At 40.7% G+C, this 27,975-nt stretch overlaps 1 protein-coding gene across 3 annotated transcripts; it reads left to right on the top strand.

The window, feature by feature from the left end:
* Positions 1-4,032: 4,032 nt before the first annotated feature.
* Positions 4,033-27,892, top strand: LOC128430130 (trafficking protein particle complex subunit 14). Of its 3 annotated transcripts, none has more exons than XR_008333956.1 (12): positions 4,033-4,744; positions 7,107-7,190; positions 8,594-8,723; positions 8,849-8,935; positions 9,325-9,445; positions 10,244-10,391; positions 10,713-10,774; positions 13,007-13,176; positions 17,460-17,596; positions 19,388-19,572; positions 20,420-20,579; positions 24,929-27,892. XR_008333956.1 is itself a non-coding variant. In XM_053416099.1 (12 exons), exons 1-12 carry the CDS (start codon positions 4,322-4,324, stop codon positions 24,930-24,932), a joined length of 1,716 nt encoding a protein of 571 aa, XP_053272074.1. In that variant the 5' UTR covers positions 4,034-4,321; the 3' UTR covers positions 24,933-27,892. The 3 variants fall into 3 exon arrangements, 1 of the variants encoding a protein (XP_053272074.1); XM_053416099.1 differs by having other exon boundaries at positions 4,034-4,744; positions 20,415-20,579; XR_008333957.1 differs by lacking the exon at positions 19,388-19,572 and having other exon boundaries at positions 20,415-20,579.
* The last annotated feature ends 83 nt before the right edge of the window (positions 27,893-27,975 follow it).

Here is a 27,975-nt window from a genome sequence, read left to right on the forward strand (position 1 = left end):
TTTATTCATTCAGCTGGATAATAAACTGTTTAATGGTATCAACAGTTTTGATGTTTTAGTGACATTTGGGAAGGGAACAGTAAGTCATAAATGGAACATGTATTTTTTTTTAGGACACATTGGTCAACTTGTTGCAGCTGATACATAGTCCTAATAAGATGTTTGTGTATTTTCCTCATCACTCTAGCTATTAAGAAGACTCAGGTTGTAAATATGATTAGCTCAAAAGAAAATGTTTGCAAGGGATTATCTGCAAAACAAATAAACCGCTGGGTTATAGTTTACAATTATATAAACTGATTAATTCAGGTTGAACTTCAATCAACTGAGATCCAATAAAGAATGTGGTCATTCATCAGTAATAATAATGTAATTTCATCATAAAACGGGCCATTGTTAATTGTTACCACTTTGAACAAGTTCGTTTAACAAAAGTCAGAAGGTTTTACTTATTTATCAACGCGGTTCTGCTTAAGTTGTGTTATATAGTTTCAAGGTTCAGTGTGTAGGATTTAGTGACATCTAGTGGTGAAGTTCCATGTTGCAGCTGAATATCTCCTCACCTCACACTCTTCTAAACATGTAAGAGAACCTGTGATAGCCTTCAGTTGTCATGTAAACACAAAAGGTGATTAGTTGTCCAGTTTGGGCTACTGTGAAAAAACATGGCCTCTGTAGAAAAGACCCACTCCTAGTGTAAATATAAAGTACTTAATTCTAAAGGGTAAAGACAATTTTTTTTTACAATTCAGATGATTATACAGTAGTGAAAACATCAACAGGATTATTTTATAATTCAGTTTCTGCCTATCGATGAATCAATAAAAGCTGAAATAATGCATAAATAAATGCATAAATTGATAAATGCATAAACTAAAAGGTTTTTTTTAGTTGTTTTTCCTTACTATTGTTGAGGGTTAAGGGCTAAGGATGTCCAAATTCAGGTTGTGAACATGGGCTATACAAATAAAATTTGATTGATTGATTGATTGATTGATAAATTAATAAATAATAAAATAAATAAATGCTAGAATAAATAAATAAATGCTGAAATAAATAAATACAGAAATAGATACATACAGAAATAAATGAATAAATTACTTAATTCTTTTTAATAAATTATTTATTTATGTCTGTGTCCATATGTAAAAGTCCTAGCCTCAGCCTCGAGCAGGATTGGTCAACTGAGCGATCCAGGCAGAAGCAATCTCTTCCTAGCGAATCTTCCCTGTTCTAGTTAGCAAACTGAGTGACTCACGTTCACGTACATTTTTTGAATCATCATCGTATCAGGCCATCACGTGCAATACCACGAGCGAGAGAAAATGTGTGTGTGTGTGTGCTCCCAGACAGCGACACACAGGTCCAAGGTTCTGACACCCTGCCCCCACTCACTCACTCAGGGCGACACACACAATAAGATCAGAACTCGTTGACGTGAAGCAGCCGGTCAGTGACTTTGTTGAGGAACAGTGGAATCAGTGAAAACACACTGCAGCCGAAGCTGCAGTTGGTTTGTATTGAGCGGGAGTTTCTGATCCCTCCTCCACTCTGAGCTGCTCTCATTAAATCTCATAAACATCACTACTTATCAGGACCTGATCAGTACATGAAGTAACTTACAGGTGGTTATTTCGTGTTTCTTAGACTGCATTTAAACATCAGTCAAAATGACTCATCAACTTTTTGTCCTCATTCAGAACTCAGTGTTCAACATGACCGGAGCAACATGCATACATGACCTGACACCAGTGGCGGTTCTACATGGAATTGCGCCCCGGGCGAGACCCCCTCCGAGCTGTGATGATGAAAGGCACCGCAGGATGATGTGCGGCAGGACGATGTACGCCGATGTGCACCCCAGGATGATGTGCGCTGCAGGATGATGTGGGCCGCACAATTATGTGTGGTGATGATGTGCGCTGCAGGATGATGTGCGCCACACGATGATGTGTGCTTGGCATGTCATGTTGGGGTTGTCCTTCAGGGATGTCTACCCTCATCAAATGCTGCTAGAGACTTTGATTATTGATGATGTTTTCCTTCTGTCCGTCCTGGGGGAGGGATCCCTCACATAAGGCTCTCTCTGAGGTTTCTACATATTTTTACCCTGTTAAAAGGGTTTTTAGTAGTTTTTCCTTACTCTTGCTGAGGGTTAAGGACAGAGGATGTCACACCCTGTTAAAGCCCTATGAGATGAATTGTAATTTGTGAATATGGGCTATACAAATAAAATAAAATTTGATTGATTGATTGATTGATGTGCACGGCAGGATGATGTGCTCTACAAGATGAGGTGCGCCGCAGGATGAAGTGCAGCGCAGGATGATGAGTGGTGATGATGTGCGTTGCAGGATGAAGTGTGCCCCAGGATAATGTGCGCTGCAGGATGATGTGCGCTGCCGGATGATGTGCGCCGCAGGATGATGTGCGCCACTGTTAAGTGGGGCGTTATTGCTAGCTCTAGGTCCAACCCTCCTCCTTTATCCGGGCTTCGGACCAGCAAAATTAGCCAAAAGAGACACTCTGGCAGAGCAATTTTTTTTTTTTTTCAGTGTCCTGAAAGGGTTCAGTTTCACCACGTTCCACACTAGAGGTCTGGAAATGTCTCGATTCTTAGATGCATCACGATGTGGACTCTGCATAGATGAAGAGACTGAACTCTCTCATGAGGTGCTGTCATTTGCCAGCACCTCGGCACTCAAAACACACTGAGGATGTGGCTCAGTCGTGCCAGTGACGGTGAAACCAAACTGCAAATAGCTCTCGTCATATTTGCAAAGCTTTGGCTTCTTTGCAACTGGCGCATCGGTTGCCTGACTTTTACGAATCAGAAACTTTCCATGGTTGTGTTTGTTTGCTGATACAGTGTGTGTGATGTTAATAAAGTTGTAATTGCAACGTCGTGGTCTTGTGAGTGTGTTTGTATGTGTGGCTGGTAGCGACTTGCACACGAATAATGAATAAGTGTGTGTCTCTGAGAGAGTGAGCGGAGCGGGGGGCGAACCCCGGCGCCTGTGTGTGTGTGCTGTCCGCGACACACACAACACTGTTCAGGAAGCCACTGCAGAGGGGCGGCTCTTCAGAGCCGCGGGTTGGAAACCCCTGTCTACGGCGAAAGAGCGATTTGTTTACTGCTCCGCCGTTAAAGAGATGCGGACGTTAAAACATTTGCCCACGCCACACAGTTTGATAATCACTGCTCTATACAGTGGATCCCACCCTCGTCCGTTCCATTTGGGAGACCCAGAGGTGAACTGTCCCCCGCGCCCCCTCCCCTTCCCCTTTCTCACACAGCATCAAGCAGGGGCGCTGCAGTTGCAGGTGGCGCCAATTTGCCAATTCCACACACAGTGATATGATAGATCATGGAAAACCGCTTCGCGGGCCAGGTGACTCTTTTTTTTTTTTTTCGAGTGCTCGTGCCGCCCCCCACGTGACAAGAGAAGGTGCCGCCCCGGTTCGCCCATGCCCAAAACCGCCACTGCCTGACACCATATTAATTACTAAACACATGATCGTAAGTTTGTCACCTAAATCATCCCGATAAAAAGTTAATTTTCATCTGCATGAACTGAACTTTTAACTAGTTCTTTTTAAGTTTGAACTGTCACAACATTGCAAATGGCAACTCTACTGGACACCAGTCAGCATTGAAAGGCAGAAGTAGCCGAACTGGATCATCACACTGCTGTGATGAATCCAGCAAGAGACTGAGGATAGGACGGACTTTCTCATTAGCATACGGACACAGAAATACAGAAATTAATGAATGTGGAAATAAATTTAAGACATTTCATTATTTATGTCCTATAAAATTATAAAAGCTTATTTATTCATAAGTGTATTTATTTCCTTATATATTTATGCATTTATTGAATACATTATTTATACTTGATACATTTTTCATCGTCCATATGTGCCAATAAATGCTTTTACCTAAATCTTACAAACTGGTCCTTTAAATGACAATATTTTGTTAGCTGCTGCTTTGGTCTCTTACGCAGCTTTGTTGATGTAGTCTCCTCTGGTGATAGATTAGCTTGGTCTGGTGTTCGCTCTGTTTTGGTAATCTACTAAACATCCTGTTTCTGTTTGGACTAGTAAAAGAGTTAAAGGAAGTGTAGCGGGGAAGGTGGATGCGTATCGCTTGAATGTGACTTGAATTATGTTTCTTACGGAATTTGGATGTTAGATTGTTTCAGACGCATGGTCATGCGTTTTGTTTTCACGCATGAAAATATCGCAGCATTGGTTTGTTGACAATGCAGCAGGTGGTTCACAGTAAGCTAATGTTAGCTGACTCTAATTAGTGGTTGCTATGATGGAACCACTTTGCGAGTATTTCATGTATTTTCCTGCCGCTCCAATATCGAGTCTCTTGGATCCGGCGGAGTACGCAACTCTTCCGCGGCGAAATCACGTCTACCTCGGCGAGACCGTCCAGTTCCTGCTGGTGCTGCGGTTCCGGGATGACCGCTCCAGTGGGTTACCCTGGAAGGACCAGCTGGGATCTCTGTCTGCTGTGGCGAGTGTGTGCGTCGCTGAGAGCCGGCAGCCGAGGCACGGTGAGGGGCAACCAGACCTCCAGAGCAGCTGCAGCGAAGACGACGAGGAAAAAGATCTAAGGGAGAGGGAATCCGGATGCACCGACAGCAACCGGACCTTCAAAGCGTGCAACACGTTTCTCGTTCACAAGAACCCGGCGTCTGATGGGCGACTGGATGGGAAGGAACCGGTTAAGGTAAGATGGATTAAATACACATTTTAAGATGTGTTGCCATAAAACAATGTCATGTACATTTATTGTAAATTTATCGGGGTATATTTAATTAAACTTAAACTACAAACTCACTGACCTTCACATTGTCTCCTATCTACTTATGGTTAAGGGTGATAGTGGTCTTTAATGATCCGGTTGGCCTTCTTCCTACACCGCTGGGTGTAGAGGTCCTCCATGGATGGTAGCTCCGCCCTGGTGATGTGCTGTGCAGACTTCACCACCCTCTGTAAAGCCTTACGGTTCAGGGTGGTGTAGCTTCCGCACCAGGCGGTGATGCAGCCAGTCAGGATACTCTCTATGGTGCACCTATAGAAATTGCAGAGAATCCTGGCCTCCATGTTGACCCTGCGGAAGAAGAAGAGGCGCTGTCTGAATTACTTACTGATGGGGTCTGTGTGATGGGTCCAGGTCAGGTGGGCGTCTTCTTCTCCTTGTCTCTTCCTGTAGTAAACGATCAGCTCTTTTGTTTTGCCGACGTTGAGATGGAGGTTGTTGTCCTGACACCAAGATGTAAGGGCTCTGACCTCCTCTTTGTAGGCCTTCTCATCGTCGCCGGTGATCAGGCCTATGACAGTTGTATCATCAGCAAACTTAATGAGGGTGTTGGAGCTGTGGGTGGCCACGCAGTCATGCTTGAACAGGGAGTACAGGAGAGGACTGAGCACACAGCCCTGGGGGGCAATGGTGTTTAGAGTCAGGGTGGAGGATGTGGTGCTGCCTATTCGCACCGCCTGGGGTCTGCCTGTCAGGAAGTTCAGGATCCAATCAGGGAGGGCGATGTTGAGCCCAAGTTCTCTGAGCTTGGTGACAAGCTTCAGGGGTATGATGGTATTGAATACTGAACTGTAGTCGATGAACAGCATTCTCACATATGTGTCCCTCTGGTCCAGGTGGGAGAGGGCAGTGTGGAGGGTGAGGGAGATGGCATCTGCTGTCAACCTATTCGGCCTGTAGGCGAACTGAAGAGGGTCCAGTGAGTCAGGGAGGGAGGAGGTGATGAAGGGTTTGACAAGCCGCTCAAAACACTTCATAATTTTGGAGGCGAGTGCTATTGGGCGGTAGTCGTTCAGGTAGAGGATTTTAGTTTTTTGGGGAACAGGTTTCCGCCTATAGGAAGACAGCAGCAGAACTGAGATGTGATCCGATTTGCCGAATGGGGGGCAAGCGAGGGCCTTATACGCATCCCGGAAGGAAGTGCAAACATGGTCTAGTGTGTTCGCACCACACGTAGGACAGCTGATGTGTTGATGGTATCTCGGCAGGATTTTCCTCATCTTGGCGTTGTTAAAATCACGACCACAATAAACTTCTGTGCAGTGGTGGTGTTTCGTGCATCGAAACGTGCAAATAAGCTGTTCAGTTGGTTCAGCAGAGAGATGTTGTTGTCACAGGCTTGTGGTGGAGGTTTAATAATAATAATAATAATAATACATTTTATTTATAGGCGCCTTTCATAGAACTCAAGCTCACCTTGCACGGCAGATAAAAAACACAACATAAGAAACAACGTATCAAAAACATCAATAAAATAAATAAAATGAAATTAATAGTGAATAAAAAACGCCTGCTTAAATCGATGAGTTTTTACAGGTGATTTAAAAAATGGAGAGAGAGTCAGTGTTGCGAATGTCTGGTGGGAGGGAGTTCCAGAGGCGGGGGGCAGAGCAGCTGAAGACGGACAAACGTGCAGGTGGTACAGTGAGGTGAATAGAAGAAGAAGATCTGAGGGTGCGGGAGGGGGTGTCCACGTGCAGGAGTTCAGAAAGGTATGGTGGAGCGAGTTGGTGGATTGCCTTAAAGGTGAGTAGCAGAATCTTAAAAACAGTGCAGTATTTAACAGTAGGTGTTTAGTTTAAAAAGGCATAGAGGTAATTATGTCTGATCTACTTTCATAGTACTGCCATACATGCCAGTAGCCAGTCAAACTTCCCTTTAGCCTCAACGTTCCGCCAGGTTTGGTTTTGTGATGCTGTTGCAATTCAAATCCTGGAACACAACTAAAGGCATGTCCCTAACATCCCCTGGTTGTTGCTAACCTCTGCTAACATCAAATAATATAATATAATAATATTATGGCTTCAGGATTATCTTTACTCTAGAAAGGAAAAGGACACACAAGAAGCAATATATAGCTAACATATTTATTATTATCATCAACAACATCCAGTTAGTTTTGTCATGTTTGAAAGGGGAGGTGTCTACTACTAGATGTCACTAAATTCTACACACTGAACCTTTCATTATTTGTAGGCTTAAATTCACTTATAGTCTCCACACCCTCTCTAATGTTGAACATTGTGTCCTCTTTCTTATCCCCCTGCAGTCTGCTCTGGTGTTAGATGACCAGGTTATCTTCTGCCTCACAGTCTCTTTGGACAAGCTGCCAGTGAACACACTCAAAGCCAAGGTAAGACACATGAATATACGAGCAAAGAGGTTTGGATGATACGAACATGTAAACTGTGAGACATTACATGTTTCACAGCTCTTCTCTTTATACTGTGTATAAATTTACTTTATTTCAATGTTGTTGGCATCGGTTCATCTTGGGAGATGATGGTGAACCAAGATGGTAGTTAGTAACAATTTCTCAGATTGGTTAAGGAGTCCCAAGTTGGGATGTCTATCTCAATAGTTCACTTCTTCCGCATGCAGGTTTGTTCGGGCCTTTTTTTCGTAGGTTTAAAACAGGCAGATTTACGTCTACTAGCTTCCAGTCCTGCTTGTAGTAATCCTGGATGCAAAGTTGCAGGCATTCAATGTGGCCTCCTGTGCCTGCATTGAGCTCATTGTAAATCACATATTTGAATAGTTGGCCCATTCACATATGTCTCTGAAAGCCAGCAAAGAGGACCTTCGTGGTGGGAACTCTGTCTGAAACACTGAAACAGGTCTTTTTTAAGATACAAATGATAACATATTATTGTAAAATCTTACTATAAAACTTTAAAGTTAAAAGTAAAAAACTGATTGTTTCAGTTGTCAAGAGTGCGTGAGAGTGCTTTTCAGTTTGCAGAGATTTTGTTATTACACAAGAACAAATATATAGCCTGGATGCCAGACGAATTTAGCCCCGCCCACAACATTTGAGGTCGGGAAGTTCGGTCTGGAGTCGCTCCGTTGGGGAGAAATTATGCCTGGCTCGAAATCGACCGGTCCAATCAGATTGTCAGGGCGGGCTTTATACGATGATGGACAGATGATCAACGGTAACGTAATCAACCACGTCATCAAAGTACGCTTGGGTTGAATTGGTTTTCAACCAACATGCCTGCCGCGTAGCGACTCCCATTTACTGTTTCTCTCAAAAATGCTGATCGTGTTGGTAAGATCTCCATGTATCCTAAATTATTTTTACAACACTGGCAAAAATCGTTTTTACTGATCTTCTTCTTCTACTTCTTCCAGCATGCGTGCAGTTGAGCTCTGTGAACAACAGTTATGCGTCGCTTTACATACGTCACATACTACGTTGCACTGATTGGTTGTAGGTCTATCCAATTGAGCGAAGAGGCATTTTTTTTTCTGGTTCGGTTGAAACACGCCCCATAATCACAGCCCAATGGAGCGGTATCAGACTCACACTCTGACTAGAATTGTGAGTATGACAACGTCAGGCTAACAAATATAGGAACGGTTGGTGAATCAGGCCCGTTGCCCTCAGGTGTACATGGTTTTATAAATAAGAAAATATATTTGTGTAAGCCATTGTCTGCCTTCGCATGTCCACTTTTAGAATTAATCCTTCACAATGTTTTGTAAATGAGGCCCCTGGTCTTTTTGTGTTTGTGTGCCTCTTTTTGCTGTCAGATCATGGTGACTTTGTGGAAGCAGGAGGAAGAAAATGTGGAAGTGAGGGAACATGGCTACCTGACTCTTCTGCAGCTCAGGAGCCCAACACACACCTTCAGACAGGACCTGAGCACCTTCAAGGCACAGGGTACAAACAATTATTTATCTGTCAACACCATTCATGTCATTAAAATTGTCCTATGTGACTGCTGAATAACTGTAGTTATGTAAAGTGCATATATTTTTTGTATTTGTCTTGTATCTGACTGCCAGTCAACACCACCCTGAATGTTCTGCCACCTCCCAGCGTCCAGTGTCAGCAGCTGACCGTGTCTGGAAAACACTTGACAGTTCTTAAAGGTAAACCATTCATATTCACAGATACAATCCGCAGTCTCCTCCAAGTTAGCTAATGCCATACCGCCCTCAGCTAAATAACAACGTTTGAACATAAAAGATACTGTCCACTCTAGTTTTAAATTCCAGCAAGAAAAAGAGTAAGTTGATCATCTAGCATACAGTACAACACCATAGTAATTGTTTTGGCAACTATATATGAGTAACCCATTTGTGTGTGTGGTCCCAAGGCTCTTTGTCATAGTAGGAGAAGCACATGTGTTACTAACCATGTTCACATGGTTGTATTCCATTGAGCCAGCAAGAATGTTAACTGAAATTGACGCAGCCAAATAGAATTAAGTCACCATGACTGGGTAATCAGCTGCTGTTCCTTCCTCTTATATCCTAAGTGGTGAACTGCAGCTCTCAGGAGGAGATGTGTGTAAGAGACATGAAGATCCTTCCCAACTATAACTTGTCCTATCTTCCGATGATGCCAGATGGTTCAGTGCTCATAGTTGACAATGTGTGGTAAGTATGTGCCCATAATGTAAACTGTCAGATTAAGGAAAACTTCCAAATTTGGAGTGGCGGTTCTGGAGAACAGGTTGATGTGATCACAGGAGTGAGTGTTGGTTAGCAGACAGGTAGCAGAGTTCTGGATTGAATGATGTTTGTTGAGGACTTTGGAAGATGTATTATAGAGAATTATACACTCACCGGCCACTTTATTAGGTACACATTGCTAGTACCGTGTTGGACCACCTTTTACCTTCAGAACTGTATTAATTAACACGAGTAGAAGCCTAAATGCATTGAGTTGCTGCCATGTTATTGTCTGATTAGCTATTTGTGCTAACAAGCAATTGAACAGGTGTGCCCAATAAAGTGCCCGGTTGGTGGTTATCTATCTGTCTATGTGGGGCGGCTATTGCTGATGGGTAGACCGATCGTCCTCCAACCAGAAGGTTGGAAGTTCAATCCCCAGTGTTCCCCATCTGCACGCCAAGATGCTGTACCCCGAATTGCCACTCATAGAACAAAAAAAAAGTGCTGCCAATAGATTCACTGTATGAATGTGTCTGTAAATGGGTTACTGGCAAACTATACTGAGTGGTCATCAAGACTAAAAAAAGAAGAAAAAAATACATTTAAACCATTTATGTGTCTGTCTGTCTATCTATCTTTCTATCCATGCATCAGTTCCCCCGCAATGCAGAGTCAGCTATATGAATAATAATCTATCCTATGTTATGTATATCATTGAAACATTTTTATCTTTGAAAAAACATTGATGCACTTATGACCCATATATACTTATCCCACCAGCCACCAATCAGCTGAGGTCACCATGGCGTCATTCTATCGGATAGATAGTGAGTCATCACGCTTACCAAGCACGCTCGGTGCCCTGGAGCAACAGAACTTTCTATTTCAGCTACAGCTTCAAAACAAACCAGAAGAGGACTCCAGTGAGGTGAGGAGACATTAGGAAGGTCATGTCAGCTCCTTTACTTCAAGATTTTAACAAAAGGATGAAACAGAAAATAAGCTGGCGACTATCTTATGCAGCAAATTAATCTTCATTGAGTGCTTTAATTAAAACTTCTGGTAGATGATGTGTGTGTGGCAGAGTCATAATAAATGTGTGCTTATGGTGATTAGGATCACTGAGTCCTACTGATATATTTGCAGACAGAGAAAGCGTCTGATACACTCATGAAACTTTTTTTCAACTTTCTGGCACAATCTGTATGAAATGTGTTGCAGTGAATTTATTCTATCTTTTTAAACGTAGGGTATGGAAATCCCTTTGGTGGCTGTGTTACAATGGTATTCTCCAGCACTTCCTCTCACAAGGTAACTGGTCATCTTTTGTTCAACGTGTAGCAAATCTCTACGGACATTTCAGAGTGCTATGAAAACAATGTAGGAGTATTACCATTTATTGTTTCAAGAATTACCCTTTGTTTTAACATTCAGTCAGTTTTTTCCCATGTTTTATGGCCTGTGCACTGGACAACATGATACACGCTTAATGGTACAACTATGCTTTTGTGTATTTTTAAATCATAAAGAAAAACATCAATAGAAAAATGTGTTATGACAGATCTGTGACAAACCATGTTCCAAGCAGGCTTTCTGACTTATTTTCATCAAAAGATAATTCATATATAGTGACTTTTTGTTTTGAGTTTTTGGAGTTTTATAATGTAATTTTAATATTCCAACTGTTTGATAATTTCATTATGCTTTTGTATGTAGCGCATTACCTCAAACAACTGCCAGCCTATAGTTGGAATTAGATTTTATTAGCATTCATGTTGCTGTTGCCTCGCAGTGGTGTTCTGTCAACTTAACCACTTGAATGCCATGCATAGTGTGTATAGGTGCATCTCAATAAATTAGAATATTATGGAAAAGTTTGTTTATTTCGATAATTAATTTCAAAAAGTGAAACTCATATATTATATAGATTCATTACACACAGAGTGAAATATTTCAAGCGTTTCAATTTTTTTTTTTTTGATTATTATGGCCTACAGCTAAAAGAAAACCCCAAATTCAGTATCTCAGAAAATTTGAATATTGTGAAACAGTTCAATATTGTAGACTCACGTTGTCCAACTTTAATCAGCTAATTAACTCGAAACACCTGCAAAGGTTTGGTCAGCCTTTAAATGGTCTCTAAGGCTTGTTCAGTAGGACACACAATCATGGGGAAGACTGCTGACTTCACAGTTGTCCAGAAGACAGTCATTCACACCATCCACAAGGAGGGTACACCACAAAAGGTCTTTGCTAAAGAAGCTGGCTGTTCACAGAGTGCTGTATCCAAGCATATTCATAGAAAATTGAGTTGAAGGAAAAAGTGTTGTAGAAAAAGGTGCACAAGCAACAGGGATAACCGCAGCCTTGAGAGGATGGTGAAGCAACGGCCATTCAAGAATTTGGGGGAGATTCACAAGGAGTGGACTGAGGCTGGAGTCAGTGCATCAAGGCCTACCACGCACAGATGTATCCAGGACATAGGCTACAACTGTCGCATTCCTCGTGTCAAGCCACTCCTGAACCAGAGACAACATCAGAAGCGTCTTACCCGGGCTATGGAGAGAAAGGACTGGACTGTTGCTCAGTCAAAGTCCTCTTTTCAGATGAAAGTAAATATTGTTGTGTTGTTTGAAGTCCAGTGTGAAGTTACCACAGTCGGTGATGATTTGGGGAGCCGTGTCATCTACTGGTGTTGGTCCACTGTGTTTTATCAAGTCCAAAGTCAACGCAGCCGTCTACCAGGACATTTTAGAGTACTTCATGCTTCCTTCCGCTGACATGGTTTATGGAGATGCTGATTTCATATTCCAGCAGGAGCTGGCACCGGCCCACACTGCTAAAAGTACCAATACCTGGTTTAATGACCATGGTATCACTAAGCTTGATTGGCCAGCAAACTCGCCTGACCTGAACCCCATAAAGAATCTATGGGGTATGGTCAAAAGGAAAATGAGCGACACCAGACCCAACAATGCAGACGAGCTGAAGGCCGCTATCAAAGCATCCTGGGCTTCCATAACACCTCAGCAGTGCCACAGGCTGATGAGCTCCATGACACGCCGCATTGAGTCAGTAATTCATGCAAAAGGAGCCCTGACCAAGTACTGAGTGCATATATGTATGAACATACTTTTCAGTAGGCTGACATTTCTGTATTATGTAGTATTATGTAATATTCTAATTTTCTGAGATACTTTTTTTTTATTATGATTAGCTGTAAGCCATACTCATCAAAGTTAAAAGAAATAAATGCTTGAAACCTTTCACTCTGTGTGTAATGAATCTATATAATATGAGTTATACGATTTGATTTGAAATATTGAAATAAATGAACTTTTCCATGATATTCTCATTTATTGAGATACACCAGTAGTAGGAGAAACCACAGCAATCTATTTATGTGAGCTAGTTCCATTATCAATCTGTTGTGCATTCTGACTCACTAGCATTACTATGTCAAAAAAACTAGTTTCACTTGTAACAAGTCAAAGTGTTAGCCGCGTGATAGGACATAAAAATACTTGTTTCCTTTTTTTCCAGATATATCTCTAGTTATTACTCGTTGCCCAGTATTCGCTTGGATCGTCCTCAGCTGGTGATGACAGCTTCCTGTCCAAGGGCAGTCAGGCCTTTGGAGCACTTCTGGGTAAAATACACCCTCCTGAACAACTTGCAGGACTTTGCCGTCCATCTGATCTGGAATTCTGAAGGTGAGAAGCAGACTTGAAACACTGTTCCAACTTCATCAGAAAGATAAAAATGTCCACATGATAAGATTGAATTATTCAACACAAGCATCGACTATTAATTCAATCTTTGCCTGACTCATGGTTTGGCTTTTGTAACGCCACTTTAATCAGCTTAAATTAACTGAAAAGTCATGTAGTGACAAAGCAAGCAATCAAAATGTTATCTATGCAGCACATCTCATTCCAGTTGGACTCACAATGGGCTGCACAGACTGTTAGCTACGACAGAAGTAGCAGCTAGAATACCATGTTGATAAAATAGTAAGATAAGAAGACGGTAAGATATAAAATAAAAGGAGGATTTTGTTAAAAAATAAATAAATAAAAAATGTTAATAAAAATATAAAATACAATTAAAACTACTGAAAAGCACAGCTATGAAGGAACGTTAATAGTTTAGATTAGAAATACCGAAGTGTTGGAGTCCACCTAACATAGGCTTGGTGAGTAAAACCTGAAGGCACTTTCACCAGTTTTTGTTGAGACCTGGGGAATAACCAGGCGACCTGCTCCAGATGACCTAAGCGGTGGAGCTGGTTCATAGCTAACAAGCATGTTAGTAAGATGTTGTGATGCCAGACTATGTAGGTCCTTAACATTTTTAAATCAATTCTAAAATTGTGTATGGACTTCAGCAGGTGTTGTATTTCTAGTTAAAACTCAAGCTTCAGGATGCTTGAGCTGATCAGGATGCTTTTTACAGGTTTCTGTGAACAGTAATCTAGCCGACTGAAAATAAAAGCATGGACAAATATTTCAGTGTCTTCTTGGAACGCTCCTTTCTTTTGAAATATTTCTAATAGGATAAAATCCAATTCTAACTATGTTGTTGATATGGCTCTGGAAAGTGAGGTCGGTGTCAAGGTAACACCAAGGTTTCTGACAGTTTGACACTATCCAGAGATAGTGATGATAAGGGTCTGCTGTCTATTTCTTATTCCCCTGACAACCTGGACTACTATCTTATCTTTATTTTACTGTAAGAAATTGCTAGACATCCAGAAACCAATATCTTTGAGGCATTATGGCAATGTGTCAATGGGTCTCCGATCATTGGGGAAATATATAATTGCATGTCATCTGCATAGTGTTTCTTAATAATTTGGCCAAAAGGCAGCCTATAAATTAAAGTCACTCACAGGTTAATCTTTATACAGTGACGATCATGTTCACCTTTATCCACAACTGTATTAATATTTTTGTTGGATATGACTGCATTAATGTAGGTCAATGTATAATAAATGTATCCGTGAAACTCTATTTTACTACTCATGATTCTGCACATCTGTTAAAAAAGTAACGGCAGCAACATGCACAGTAGTGTAATCATACAAGAACATTTTGAAGAACGTATTGTTGGAATTTGAAATTAATCACAGGCCTTTTACATTTTTGTTTTAATCAAATTATTAGTTCAGTTTAATCATATTGGGTATGTGTGTTAAACACAAACTGTTCAATCACATAAACTGTGGCTTAAAAATGTTTATATCAGAGGTTAAGTAAATACTTAAGAGTCTGTATATTTAATACATCATTTCGAGGTTTTACCAGAAGTTAACATTTGATATACACACATTTAATCCAGGTGAACTTCAGGTTGTACAGTTCTAGCTGTTTAGAATTGAAGACTCTTCATGTCACATTGGTAAAAACTTACCTGTAAAGGTTGTAACTGCTGAAGTTGATCCATTTACTAATTGTAGTTTCATCTTTTTAAAATAATGTTAAAAAAATTTCACTGCCAACTTAAAAAAAATGCACAAATTAGCTAAAAGGTAGGAAACTGAATCTGAGAATATAGAGAATCTATCACAAACTTTTTTTAGTCTGGCATGTCATTAGCACAACTCATTAAAGAATTAAGGATGTTGTTGTCCAGTCTCTCTCCTCCACATCCTGAAGAATGGCACCAAATATTCTGCTCCATACATCAGGTCTTCCTTCTGTTGACACAGGTCATCGTGATCTTTGAATGAGGTCAAGTTGTTTCACGTCATCAATATTAACTTAAGCTGCAGTTGTTGTTGCTACTGTTATTAATGGGATATGCCAATAGTTCTGGAAGCTATCTAGCAGACACCCTTTGAACCCCTTTGGCAGGTGGATATGAATATGGTTACTTTAACGACTCAGTCATGTTTTATTTCCTTTACCTCTGCAAAGAGGGTGGGGGGAATTAGGCTTTCTGCAAATGATGCTTGCATGAACCTGATGGTGTGAGTGTGTGTCTTGGTTAAATTCTTTATGTACCATTGTAAAGGTCACCTTAGTGCACTTTATATGCACAGTAAATGTGTTAGGGAGGACAGTTAATCTGCTCTTGTTACCTGGATATATTATAGTCTTTGCATATTTATCTGTCAGAAGCCTGAAATTATAATGATAAAGGATGGGATCTTCATCGGTATTTGTTTATTGTGGGTATTAATGTGTATATATTTGTTTCTTTATATCAGAATGTTATAAAAGGGGGGAATTGATGTCTCGACGGGGGTTGTTTTGTTTTTTTGGGCCGGTGAGCGACCAGCGACGTTCGGTGAAACTGCAGACCTGAGGACCTACAAGGGATTATTTCCAAATAAACTGGATTATTGCCTTGGCTAAACTTTCAGGGATTACCGTGAGGATCGGACCCTTTTTCTAGGCGATCAGAGGTGGTCAGAATAGCTTGGAATATTTCTATATTATTGTTTGCGGCAATCTCTCAATGCCACACCTGCTTAAACTTGGCTTAGGGAAGTTTTTGGGGATTCAAGGCTATAAGGGACAAACTATTTCGATTGGTGAACTGAGAGATTGTATGAACCTGGGGTGTGGGGGTGATATTGATGTATGTGATTTGTTTGAGGTTGAGTGGTTGTGGTCACTATCCCGTCTTTGTTTGCGGGCACACGTCCAGGTGCTACTTGTGTATAGTTAGGTTTATTGAAATACAGATCATTAAATGCCAACTTCTGGGTTAATTTCGTTATAATATATATTCTTTAAATGTTTTAGGGCCAGATGACAAGATTATAAAGTATTATTCGTTTATTGTAAGATGGTCAGTGGGCGGCGCCCGTACACAGCGTGACAGATCCATCCTTGCTCCTTTAGAATAGCGTATGTAATTTTCCCTTTTACATTCTCAGCAAGGTGAATTGCTACAACATCAAGGCTCTGCGGAAGTATTTGGAAAAACAGCTGTATTTAGAACTTCTGGCCAGATGTTTGTGTCTTCAATGAAATTTTACCCAAGGGAAAACAAGTCTCTACGTGGAGACTTCCCAGTTGGATAGTTGGGGCAAATGGACTTGTTTATGCCTGTAAGGGCTTACAACCATCAGTTGGTCAGCAGCTGCACTCTACAAGGGCTATGACCTCTTCATTGGTACGTTACATAGGTGTCTACATTCAGGATATTTGTGCAGCAGGGTGCTGTTCTTCACCTATTACTTTTGCTAGCTTCTGGCTGAATGTTAAATCTCCCTTTTTAGCTCACTCAGTGGTAAGTGTAATGGTGGCTGGAGGGGAAGGTGCTGCACAAGAATAAGTGTAATAGTAGGATTGGTTCCTAGATGGTTTATAGCGCAATCCGGGAGTCAGTATATCCCATAGGGAATCATCAAAGGAATGCCATAAAAGATAACTTTAGTTTATTTGCATAACATCAGGTTCTCTGAGTAGCATGATTGAGTGTTTACACAAGACAGGAGATGTAATTTCGCAGAAGAACCCAAAAGTACATGGATGTACAGTTTACCCCAGAGGCCTAATATATGTGTTGGTGGGAACTAACAGAGGTTTATTTGATCAGTTCCAGCAGCCACACAGGCCACTTGGAGCCCAGGATAGTTTGCTGTTACTGTATGATAAGATAAAAAAATGCCCTTCATAAATTGCTGTTTGACTCCAGGACTGCAATATAGATATTCCACGCTTGTCAAGGTCACAGTGATTTTATGTTCTTGTGAAAGGGATTTAGAACACCCATTTCAATGGAACAAACATTCACCTGAGCTCAAGGATGACCTGATTCGAATTTGAAGGGTAAAGGTCAAAGTCACCGTGAACACATTAACTTAAGGATAGGTTGAGGCATATAATCGTATGGCGGAAATTCTAGCTTGAAAGATAAAGCACCACAGCAATCTGAGTCTTAGAGTTCTGTCTTAATCTAACTGTGTATGCTTTGTCCTATCTATGCTTGTTACTCCCTCCCCCCCACTTGGTCCCTATTCCTCCATCCATCATTTCCTCAGCTCAAAGTCATCAGCAGGACGCCAGGGATGAAGCAGTGGTGTGCCAGTCTCCTATCAACAACCTGGGACAGTGTAGCAAGGGCTCCACCCTCTCATTCACTGTGGCCTTCCAGATCCTCAGAACTGGACTCTTTGAGGTACTGAACATTTGCGAGGTTACACACTGAGTAATATACTTAGTACACTGCAAGTTTTCCTGTGGTACAGAACAACTTTGACATCAATCAATCAAATTGTATTTGTATAGCCCATATCTACAAATCACAATTTGTCTCATAGGGCTTAACAAGGTGCAACATCCTCTCCCCTTAAACCTCAACAAGAGTAAGGAACAACTACATTGATTAACGAAACAATTTGTAACACAATGGAAAACTGTGTCTATGTTTCAAGTATTTATACATAAGAAAATGTCTAATAGAGATGAAAGGAGCAACAATGACAAATTAATTGAGAAGTAGTTGTCAGTAATGGAATGTGAGTAGGCGTAGTGTTTGTCAAGCAATCTTGTTGTAATCATAGTCCACAATCAGATGCCACCACTATCGACAATCTATCATCATGATCCACGATCATGATCCACGATCTCCATCGATGTGTGATTCGTGAACAACCATAATGATCTATGGTCCATGATCACAGTCTATGATCCATTATCATAATCCAGGATGTTGCCCTCGATCTGCAAGCGATAAAGCACAATAACTCCGGGAAAGAAGTCCAGTCAGTAACATATATTGATAAGATATTAATTAGATAATGAGGGAGAAGAGGAAAGAAATGCTCCACCTGTCATTTGACCCTCGACATTCTAGACCTAAAGCAGCAAAACTTAGAGCTGGGCCAAGACAGACCTAAACCAGCTCTAAATAACGGCTTTATAAAAAGGAAGGTTTTAAGCCTATTCTTAAATGTATAGAGGTGTGATGGTGCCATATGATGAATTATCTTGTAATTGAGAAGGAGAATTTTAAATTCTATTTGATTTTTTTTTTATTGTATTCGAAAAATCAGAAGCAGTCAAAACATTTATACAGTATAATTTTGACATTGATTCAAGTGAAGTAAATAACATTTTACCCAAGTAATACCCCGCGCTGAGATTGATGGATTTCTCACCCCAGAGGGATTAAATAAAGGGACACCCCACATGTGTTTATAGATGCCTAAAGTATTAAGTCTACAATATGGACTTTGTAACTGTTATAGGCTAAACCTGCTGACAGGCGTATAGTTACCTCTTTGATAAAACTCAAGCTGCTTTCAAACATGCTCTGAACTCTGGATAATCTCATGACATTCTCCGGAGGGGCTGTGTGTGAAAACGCAACTGCCTGAATGAGAGGCTCCGGACTTTCTCCGGGGTTTCTCCGCCCAGCCCCTTTGTTAAAACTGTGGATAATTCCTGAGTGAGCCAATGTAAGAATATAGCAGATGCACTGGGGGATTCACTACAAGCGACTGGGCGTATAGATTTACGTTTCGAACATGAAACCGACGCAAACATTAAAAAATAATACATCTCAGGAGGAAAAGGCGGTGCCAAACATGTAGAAGACACAGATGAAGATGTCAAGAGAGCTTTTGATGATACGCCTTTGCTGATGTGCTGTAAATAAATATATGTGATCTCCACAGCTGAAGACTACATTCACCCCTTACCTGAATGCTTTGGAGATTTCTGTGTTGTTGTGAGTGCGTCTGGGTAGAGAGTCACCTGCTCCCATGTTTATGTTTGAAAGGCAAACTCCTGAGAAAGTATGGACCCAACTGTGCAGACGTCCTGTCTGAAAATGACTTTAAAGTGGATAAGTTGGGAAAAAACATATTTTAGTTTCACAATATAAATATGCTGAATACAATAATTGAATTAATGAAGTGCTCTTCCATCTTGTCTTCTCTTATCCTGCTCCTTTTTAACACTACAGTTAAGCCAGCATATGAAACTGAAGCTTCAGCTCACAGCTACTGTGTCCACTCCTCCTCCTCGATCACCCCTGAAGAAATCTCCATTATCATCAAGCTTGGTAGCCGGTGAGCTTCTAGAGACACGTACCCTGGGCCGATCTCAGAGCTTCTCCCACCAACAGTCGGCCAGATCAAACCATATTAGGTACAGAGACTAAATTGGATTTTTTTGATTAATCCCGGTTCAGCCTTCCTATGTTTTCGTATCACTGCTTTGTGTTGAACCGTGTGTGGTGAAAAACTCTGATTATAGCCTTTACAGTATCCGGTGGCCCCGCTGGCCCCCTCTTGGCAGCACCACTGCATTGATGTGCATTACGCCGTACTGGTCAACAAGTGACTCTGCTCCTCTGCTCTTTTCTAATCACTCACTCGTAGATCTGATCTTTATAATAACACATAATTTATGTGTTATTGGATTAGCGAGGCATTGCTTCTTCTGCTACAATGAAGTTAACACACTGCGTTGCCTCAAAATCTGTGGGAAGAAGTTTTCTCTCCTCTCTGAGTGTGCGTGCTTGTCTGCTTGTCTCTGTCACTCTTTACACAAACTGACATTCACATTTATTTAGTTATTAAGGATGATGTCAGATCCTGAATTTCACAACGTCTCGTGTTGTTTGTCTAAGGTGAACTGTGTTCTAGCAAACGTTTTTTTCAATGTGGATAAATACTGCTTCATAAACTCTGGAGCGAATCAAACAAATATTTGGTGAACTTCACACAGGCGCATAACAATCCCACTTTGCAAGCGTGTATCTGGTTGGGACACCGTCGCTCACTGGGGTTGATGCTGGACAGTTTTTATCATGAGCTTTACACTGTGGTAATCATCTGCAGTTTTAATGATAATTTTAATTTCATATAGTAATACTATCCGTCGAGAATTTGCTTGTGGTTAATCATGATACCAGTAACCCATTCATCCCTACACCTAACCATTCCTGTGTCATCATGTCCATGACACGGTGTCTCTGTTTGCTTCAGGACAGGCAGTGTGATGGAGCATCGGGGAATCACACCACTTATGGGACCTTCAATGGGCAGAGCCACCCAGCTTCCCCCTGACCACACCCTCATTTCATTGGACAAAGTAGCCAAGAGAAAGTGTAAAGTGTTGGTGCTGGAACATGTCCAAGAGGCATACTGCAGGTAAGATAACAGCTTTAACAATATGAGTTTCTAATAAGCTCTCCATGATGACATAACCTCTTATAATTAACTTAAATTTGTATCTAAATATAAAAGTACAATGGTAAGGAGTATATAAAACTAGGTTTAAAGGTTCATTGGGTACAATTTAGGGACAGTGGTGAAGTTGCATTTTGCAGCTGACACCCCTCCCCCTCCCCTTTCAAATGTGAGAGAGAACCTGTGGTAGCGGTCAGTTGTCATGAAAACACAAAAGGTGTTTGGGATGTACAGTTTGGACAACTGATAAAACATGACGGCCTCCCTAGAGAGGACCCACTCCTGATGTACAGTAAATATAAAGTATTTATATATAAAGGGCTGATTCTAGGAATATTATTATTTTATATTCAGTTTCTGCCAACAGATCCCTTTCTCAAAAGTGGTGGGATGCAGAGGTCACCAAAAAGAAACCATAGTGGTAGTGTAGCTAGACTCAGTTCTTCATTGAGTTCCTTTATTGATATTTTCTAAAGATCAGAAGTTGTACTCACAAAATATCCTTAGACTTTAGATCCTTAGATTTGATAAGCAGGTAGATAGGTTGCACTTTGGATCCATGAATTATTCCCTGAGATTTATTCCACAACATGTCATGGTTATCAGTCCAGTGTTTGTTTGTGCAACCTTGTGTACAAACATGCAAAACAAACAACAAACACAAACGTATAGGAATGAAAACAACCAGAAACTAAGGCTGCAAGTAGCACTGTCGGGCCCTTACACCTGTGCATGACAGGGCCTGATGCGGCCGCGGGGCGACGGTCAAACAAGGACTGGGAAAAAACAGCTCTGTGTTGCATACATTCTGGGCAACGCAAGAATGATAAAATCGTCACTTCTTGTTTTTACTTACAAAAAACTGCCATTTCACGGCAAATCAGTAGGTGGTGCTATGACCCTGAGTGAATTTGACACATGTTTCTTTCAGGCTGATGAAAGTTGTCTCTGAACATTATTTGACACACATCAGTAAGTTTAATATGGATTTCAACACATTATCAACCTGAAATACAGGAAAGAATGAATTATTTATAGCTCTTAGAAGGAAGCTCTATGACACTTGGGCAAACCATGGAATCACACTTCCCTCTAGTGATTAAAACTTACAACTACAGCTCAATCATCTTGATTTCAAATCATTAAGCGTCAACCTTTGCTGCACCTCTGTAGTTAAACGGTTTGAGGAAAAGTCACAATTCTGACCATGAAGTACGATGAATGTCTTATGACTATTCTGAGCACATTTGAGATTTATATTGCCAACCAGCCAGGAGCATGATGTCTAAAGTAAAAAACACGTCACTTCCTGTCGCCAGCACCAGTCACTATTTGGCTGTTGTTACATACATCATTTTTAAGGGAGATTGAACAATGTACACTGAAGTTACACTAATTTCGTGTGTTGCAGCGTCACATTAAAACTTGATGCCACGCCACTAACATGCCTACAGTTTCCATAGGACTTCATCATCAATGTCTCCATTATGTACTGTTACTAACTGGAATTCAAATAGACTTAAATAAACTTTTTCCCGTTTGATCAACAAAACATGCATAGTACTTTGGAGGTGCAAAATAAATTTTATTGTGACACAAACAATAATGAGAACAAAAAAGTTGACATCTGTTGGGTGCATAAGTATTCACCCCCCTGTGTCAATACTTGGTAGAACCCCCTTTCGCTGCAATTACAGCTTCAAGTCTTTTGGGGTATGTCTCTACCAGCTTTGCACATCTAGAGATGGAAAGGTTTGTCCATTCTTCTTGACAAAAAAGATGAAGCTCAGTCAGATTGGATGGAGACCGTCTGTGAACCGCAATCTTCAAGTCTTGCCATAGATTCTCTATTGGATTGAGGTCTGGGCTTTGACTGGGCCATTTTAAGACATTAACATTCTTTAATCCAAACCATTCCTTTGTAGCTCTGGCTGTATGTTTAGGGTCATTGTCCTGCTGGAAGATGAACCTCTGCCCCAGTCTCAAGTCTTTTGCAGACTGCATCAGATTTTCTTCAAGGATTTCCCTGTATTTGGCTCCATCCATCTTTCCCTCTATTCTGACCAGTTTCCTGTACCTGCTGAAGAGAAGCATCCCCACAGCATGATGCTACCACCACCATGTTTCACTGTTGGGATGGTGTGCTCAGGGTGATGGGCAGTGTTGGGTTTTCGCCACACATAGCTTTTTGCATTGAGGCCAAAAAGTTCAATTTTGGTCTCATCTGACCAGAGCACCTTCTTCCACATGTTTGCTGTGTCTCCCACATGCCTTCTGGCAAACTACAAACGGGATTTCTTATGGATCCCTTTCAACAATGGCTTTCTTCTTGCCACTTTTCCATAAAGGCCAGATTTGTGGAGTAGACGACTAATAGTTGTCCTGTGGACAGATTCTCCCACCTCAGCTGTGGATCTCTGCAACTCCTCCAGAGTAACCATGGGCCTCCTGGTTGCTTCTCTGATTAATTTTCTCCTTGTCCGACTCTTCAGTTTGGGTGGACGGCCTCCTCTTGGTAGGTTTGCGGTTGTGCCATATTCTTTCCATTTTCTTATGATGGATTTTATGGTGCTCAGAGAGATGTTCAAAGCTCTGGATATTATTTTATAACCTAACCCTGCTTCATATTTCTCCACAACTTTATCCCTGACCTGTTTGGTGAGCTCCTTGGTCTTCATGATGCTGTTTGTTCAGTAATGATCTCCAACAAACTCTGAGTCCGTCACAGAACAGGTGTATTTATACTGAGATTAAATTGCAGACAGGTGGACCCTATTTACTAATTATGTGACTTGCAAATGTGACTTGTGAATGCAATTGGTCGCACCAGATCTTTGTTAGGGGTTTCACAGTAAAGGGGGTGAATACATATGCACTCAAAACTTTTCAGATTTGTATTTGTAAATAATTGTGAAATCCATGTAATATTTCCCCTCACTTCCAAATGATGCACTATTTTGTGTTGGTCCATTACATAAACTCACGATGAAATAAATTTTAATCTGTGGTCATACCATGACAAAATGTAGAAAAGTCCAAAGGGGGTGAATACTTATGCAAGGCACTGTATCTCCAGTTTGGAGTAGATTTGACCATGTATGTCCAAGATACAACAACCTTGTGTTTTGATGGCGATTCATCAACATTTTACGCCACGCCACCTTCAGACCATGTAACGATTACTCGAACTTTTCAGTAAATTTATACCAGACCTGATGTGCGCGGGCCCTAATGTGTGAGAGAGAAGTAGAAATGGAGCCAGGAAGGGCAGTGAATCAATGTGTTTGTGTGTAGCTCTTTTTTGGAACTAAGTTTAACAATTTGCAAAACAAATCGTATTAGTATTAGTCTTGATGACCACACTTTACAGTACAGTGAATATAACTTTATTCGACTAGCACATATTCACAAATCCCCAACAAGGTGTGACATCCTCTGCCCTGAACCCTCAACAAGAGGGGAAAAAGAACATAGAAACCTCAGAGAGAGCCACATGTGAGGGATCCCTCTCCCAGGAAGGACAGAAGTGCAATAGATATCAAGTGTAAAGGAGAACATCAGCCAGATAAGGGTATTTGCAGTATTGCAAAGAATAAACACTTTGTAGCATAACTAAAGGTAAATGAAGTGATGGATTATTGTCAGTAATGCTTGAGTATCTTAGGAGAAATATTATATATCAAGCAGTCTTGTTTTAATCATAGTCCATGGTCAGCAGCCACCACAATCATGATCCACCATCAAGATCGGATGCCACTATAGTCCACAGTACTCTACAGTTTGCCATTCACCCATTCACACACACATTCATACAATGCTTCTATGGGCAGCACTTTTTCGGGGCCATTCGGGGTTCAGCATCTTGCACAAGGACACTTTGGCGTGCAGATGGGAAGACTTCGATCGAATCCCGGACCTTCTGGTTGGAGGATGACCGCTCTACTGCTCAGCCACAGCTGCCCATGTGCATTGTTGGATTTATTTTAATTATGTGTCTGGTTGTGTTCACACTTGTACTTAGAGCTTTCCACTTTAGATTTGATAACCTGAGATAGAGCAGCAGTAAGCAGGAGTAGTAGTTGTTTTCTACACAATCTGTTTTCAGCAACGTCATATTGATTCTGACCCTAGCATAGCAAACTATAAAGTGTAACACAGTGTAATATAGGATGATAAAGAACAAACCTTACTTTTAGATTTGTGCACAAAATAGATGTGTGAGGCAAAACAGCCCTGATACAGTTCTGTTATTCTTAACTGGAAGCAGTCAAAGCATGTTATGCCAATCCCTACTCTGTCTGTCCTGTCAGATGACGTGGAGAGGAATGTTGTAATGAAGATACATTCGTCAGTGTTCATCGATCAGTCCAGGCTCCATGGAAGGAGGAGCAGAGAAGAGTAGAATCAAAGGCCAGGAGGAGTGGTGTTGACGTGGTGGAAAGATGCTGCTCTGCAGAGATGATGAAAGGAAAAGCCCTCGTCAAGCCACAGCGGTTATTCATTTCACTGGTTTATCATTTCACTGGATTACTTACCAGTTATTTTTTTTCGTAAGACATTTTCTCCAAGCCTGCATTTAATTTAAGTCTGTGGGATATTTTTTACTCTCCTATGTCTGGGTGATTTTGTTGTAATTACATATGAAGGTTTAAGGGTTTTATTAAAGCATCATTGACTGTTTTTTTTTGTATACGGCAGCTCACGTGTCATTTTGGATTGTCAGTAAGGAAACCTCTGATTGGCTACATTTGTATGTACACTTGTTTGCCATCACAGTCAGAAAAGTTCCAACTCAGCTCCATCTGGAAACGAAGAGTCTGCAGCAGTCCCAGTTCGACCTTGTGCACACTGTCTGTTTATCTGTTTCCCATGACCTCCTTGCAAATAGCCCTGAGCCCAGCTGCAGCCAACACCTTCAGGATAAACTGGACCTCTGGCTATTACACAGACTGAAGAGCAGCACATTAATCATTACACATATCATATACTGCCGGAAGGTTTGGCCGTCTATACCTTTGGCCATGTAGATAACTAGAAAGCTTGTCTCCAAAGCCAGCTAGGTTCTGGTCAGAAAGAGTATGTGCTAAGCTAAGCTAAACGTGTGCTGAAAGTAATTTTGTTCTGTGCTGAAAATCGAAACTGATATTAATCAACAGTCAGATTCTGGGTAATGAAGCAATAACAGAGGCCCCACAACCTCAGACTGCTCCTTTAAATAATCGTGGACATATGCTGCTCTATATTCGGACTGGGTAGATCCTATGGTTTTTAACAGCAATCTTTTTTTTTTGGTCCATAAAATCCTGAAACATGCTACTCTGTTAGGATAATGTAACTACGGTAATATATTAATGAAAATGATAATGGCTGTCTTTGTAATTGGACCACAAACATGTTATAGTCAGTTTATAAAAGTTTACAGCCAATTCGAGGAAGCGATATGCTCAGACTGACTTTCATCTGTAAAAATCTATTTTCAAAATAGGACATAATTTCAATGTGAATGTATTGCAGCTTCAGAAAGGAGTCCTTACACAGACTGATTTGATCTATATTGTGAATGTTGAATTTATTCTTGTAAGTTCTGTAGAATCTAGTTTTAAATGGATGCTTTTAGTCTTTAGTTTGAACTGTCTGCAGTCGATCAGTGCATCGATGTACCAAAAACTTTTGCAGTGTACTCTCCTTGTTTTGTTGTACGTGAAGTTTTCCCCAGCTGTGCATCACAAGATATATAATCTGAATGAAAGCTGTCATGAATAATGTGAAGTGCAGTGGGGGCAGGGTGGAGGTAATGGGGTTCTACTGGCATTTAGTTTCTTTTACATTTCTAGATTTAAGTCGTCCCAGTGAACGAGGCGCAGAACAATATGGTCTTATGGGACCATTAAAGTCTCAGCTCATTAAAGGCTTTCAGGCAGCTGTTTAATGCAGGTTAAAAAATGTGTACAGAATCACCTGACCTACCTCTCAGTATCGGGTCACACCTGCTAAATAAGCAAAGGTATAAGATGCCACAGAGACTTAGGTTGTGCCTGAAATCCTTCCCCCTCCCCACTGTTTGGACAGTTCTATGTAGAGTCTATACAGTGGGCTCATCAGTGCTCATTTTCTCTGTAACACAATTGTCAATGTGCCACATCAATAAATACCTGAAGCGTTTTAGAGATAAATACATATTTTACTGAGCGTTTTTTCAACACAAATATTTATTGTCTGCTACAACTTTCAATTCTCTTAAATCTAGGCCTTTTCTGTTATCAGCTGCTTTTTAGTGAGTCACATCAGGTTTTTTTCATCTTTGTCTATGTTACTTATACAAAATGTATTTTTTGTAGCTGTAAATAATCTCCATTCATTTATTATACGAAACTGTATTGGGAAAGACTAACCTCATAGCCTCATGGAGTTAAAAGTTTTAATCAGATGACACTTGATGTGACATCAGAAAGGCTGTTTCATCAGGCGGACAGAGCAGAACTAGTTACTCTGGAAAATACTGTATAGACTGTTGTGATTGAACCCACTGACACAAAGTGTTGTCAGTGTAATTTGCTCACCATTCCAAGAGAATCTGGTAATTTAAATCCCACTGATGTTCCTGCCCTTTTCAACAAAAAGCTTTCTCCTGCAGCTTGTTAACAGATGTGAATCGCAGGGATTCCAAACACATCTGGAGAGTTTATCTAAGCGTAGGATTACAAAGCCCAGCTAGTTAATCCACAAGGTTAAAATGCTCACTCCACAAGTTCATTGTTGGATAGACTGACATACATACATACATACATACATACTCAACATTTGAATTACCAGTAGGACTCAGAGATAAGTTGTTTTGGAGAGAAGTTTTAGGGTTTATCATTCAGAGAACATTACTGTGCTTTGTCAATTCTTTCAATATTTTATTTGGGTTTACAAATGGATTTCAGAAAATGAACTTTGTAGACCACACACCACCTTGTAATGGACCAAAGTACTGGTTTTAAACCAGAATAGAAATTTCAAAGCAAGCCACTTGCCGTTTGTACCATTCTACAAAAGGGGAATGAAATATATTCTACACAGCAGCAATGTCGGAACTAACTTTTACTGTAATTTCAAAAATATCTTCAATGATTGTATTAGAATAGCATATAATGTTGGGAATAATAATCTCTCTAATTTTTCATTTCTGGAGCAGAACTCAATCAGGTAGAGAAAGATAGCATTTTAATGTTTTCTTATTGTGTCTCTTTAAATTAAAAAACAAATAAAACTTTCATTCTACATTTTAACATCTGTCTGGCAAATGTTTCCATTCAATCCTAAAACCAAACTTGACTTTTGTCTCTTTCTGTCTGACATGTGATTCCCTCTG

This window comes from Pleuronectes platessa, chromosome 23 (genome assembly GCF_947347685.1).
Source record: "Pleuronectes platessa chromosome 23, fPlePla1.1, whole genome shotgun sequence".
In the NCBI taxonomy this organism is placed as follows: domain Eukaryota; kingdom Metazoa; phylum Chordata; class Actinopteri; order Pleuronectiformes; family Pleuronectidae; genus Pleuronectes; species Pleuronectes platessa.

Coding starts and splice junctions, on each gene's coding strand:
- LOC128430130 (XM_053416099.1), top strand. CDS start 4,322: ATGATGGAACCACTTTGCGAGTATTTCATGTATTTTCCTGCCGCTCCA. Junction 4,745..7,106: donor ATGGGAAGGAACCGGTTAAG/GTAAGATGGATT, acceptor ATCCCCCTGCAG/TCTGCTCTGGTGTTAGATGA. Junction 10,775..13,006: donor CCAGCACTTCCTCTCACAAG/GTAACTGGTCAT, acceptor CTTTTTTTCCAG/ATATATCTCTAGTTATTACT.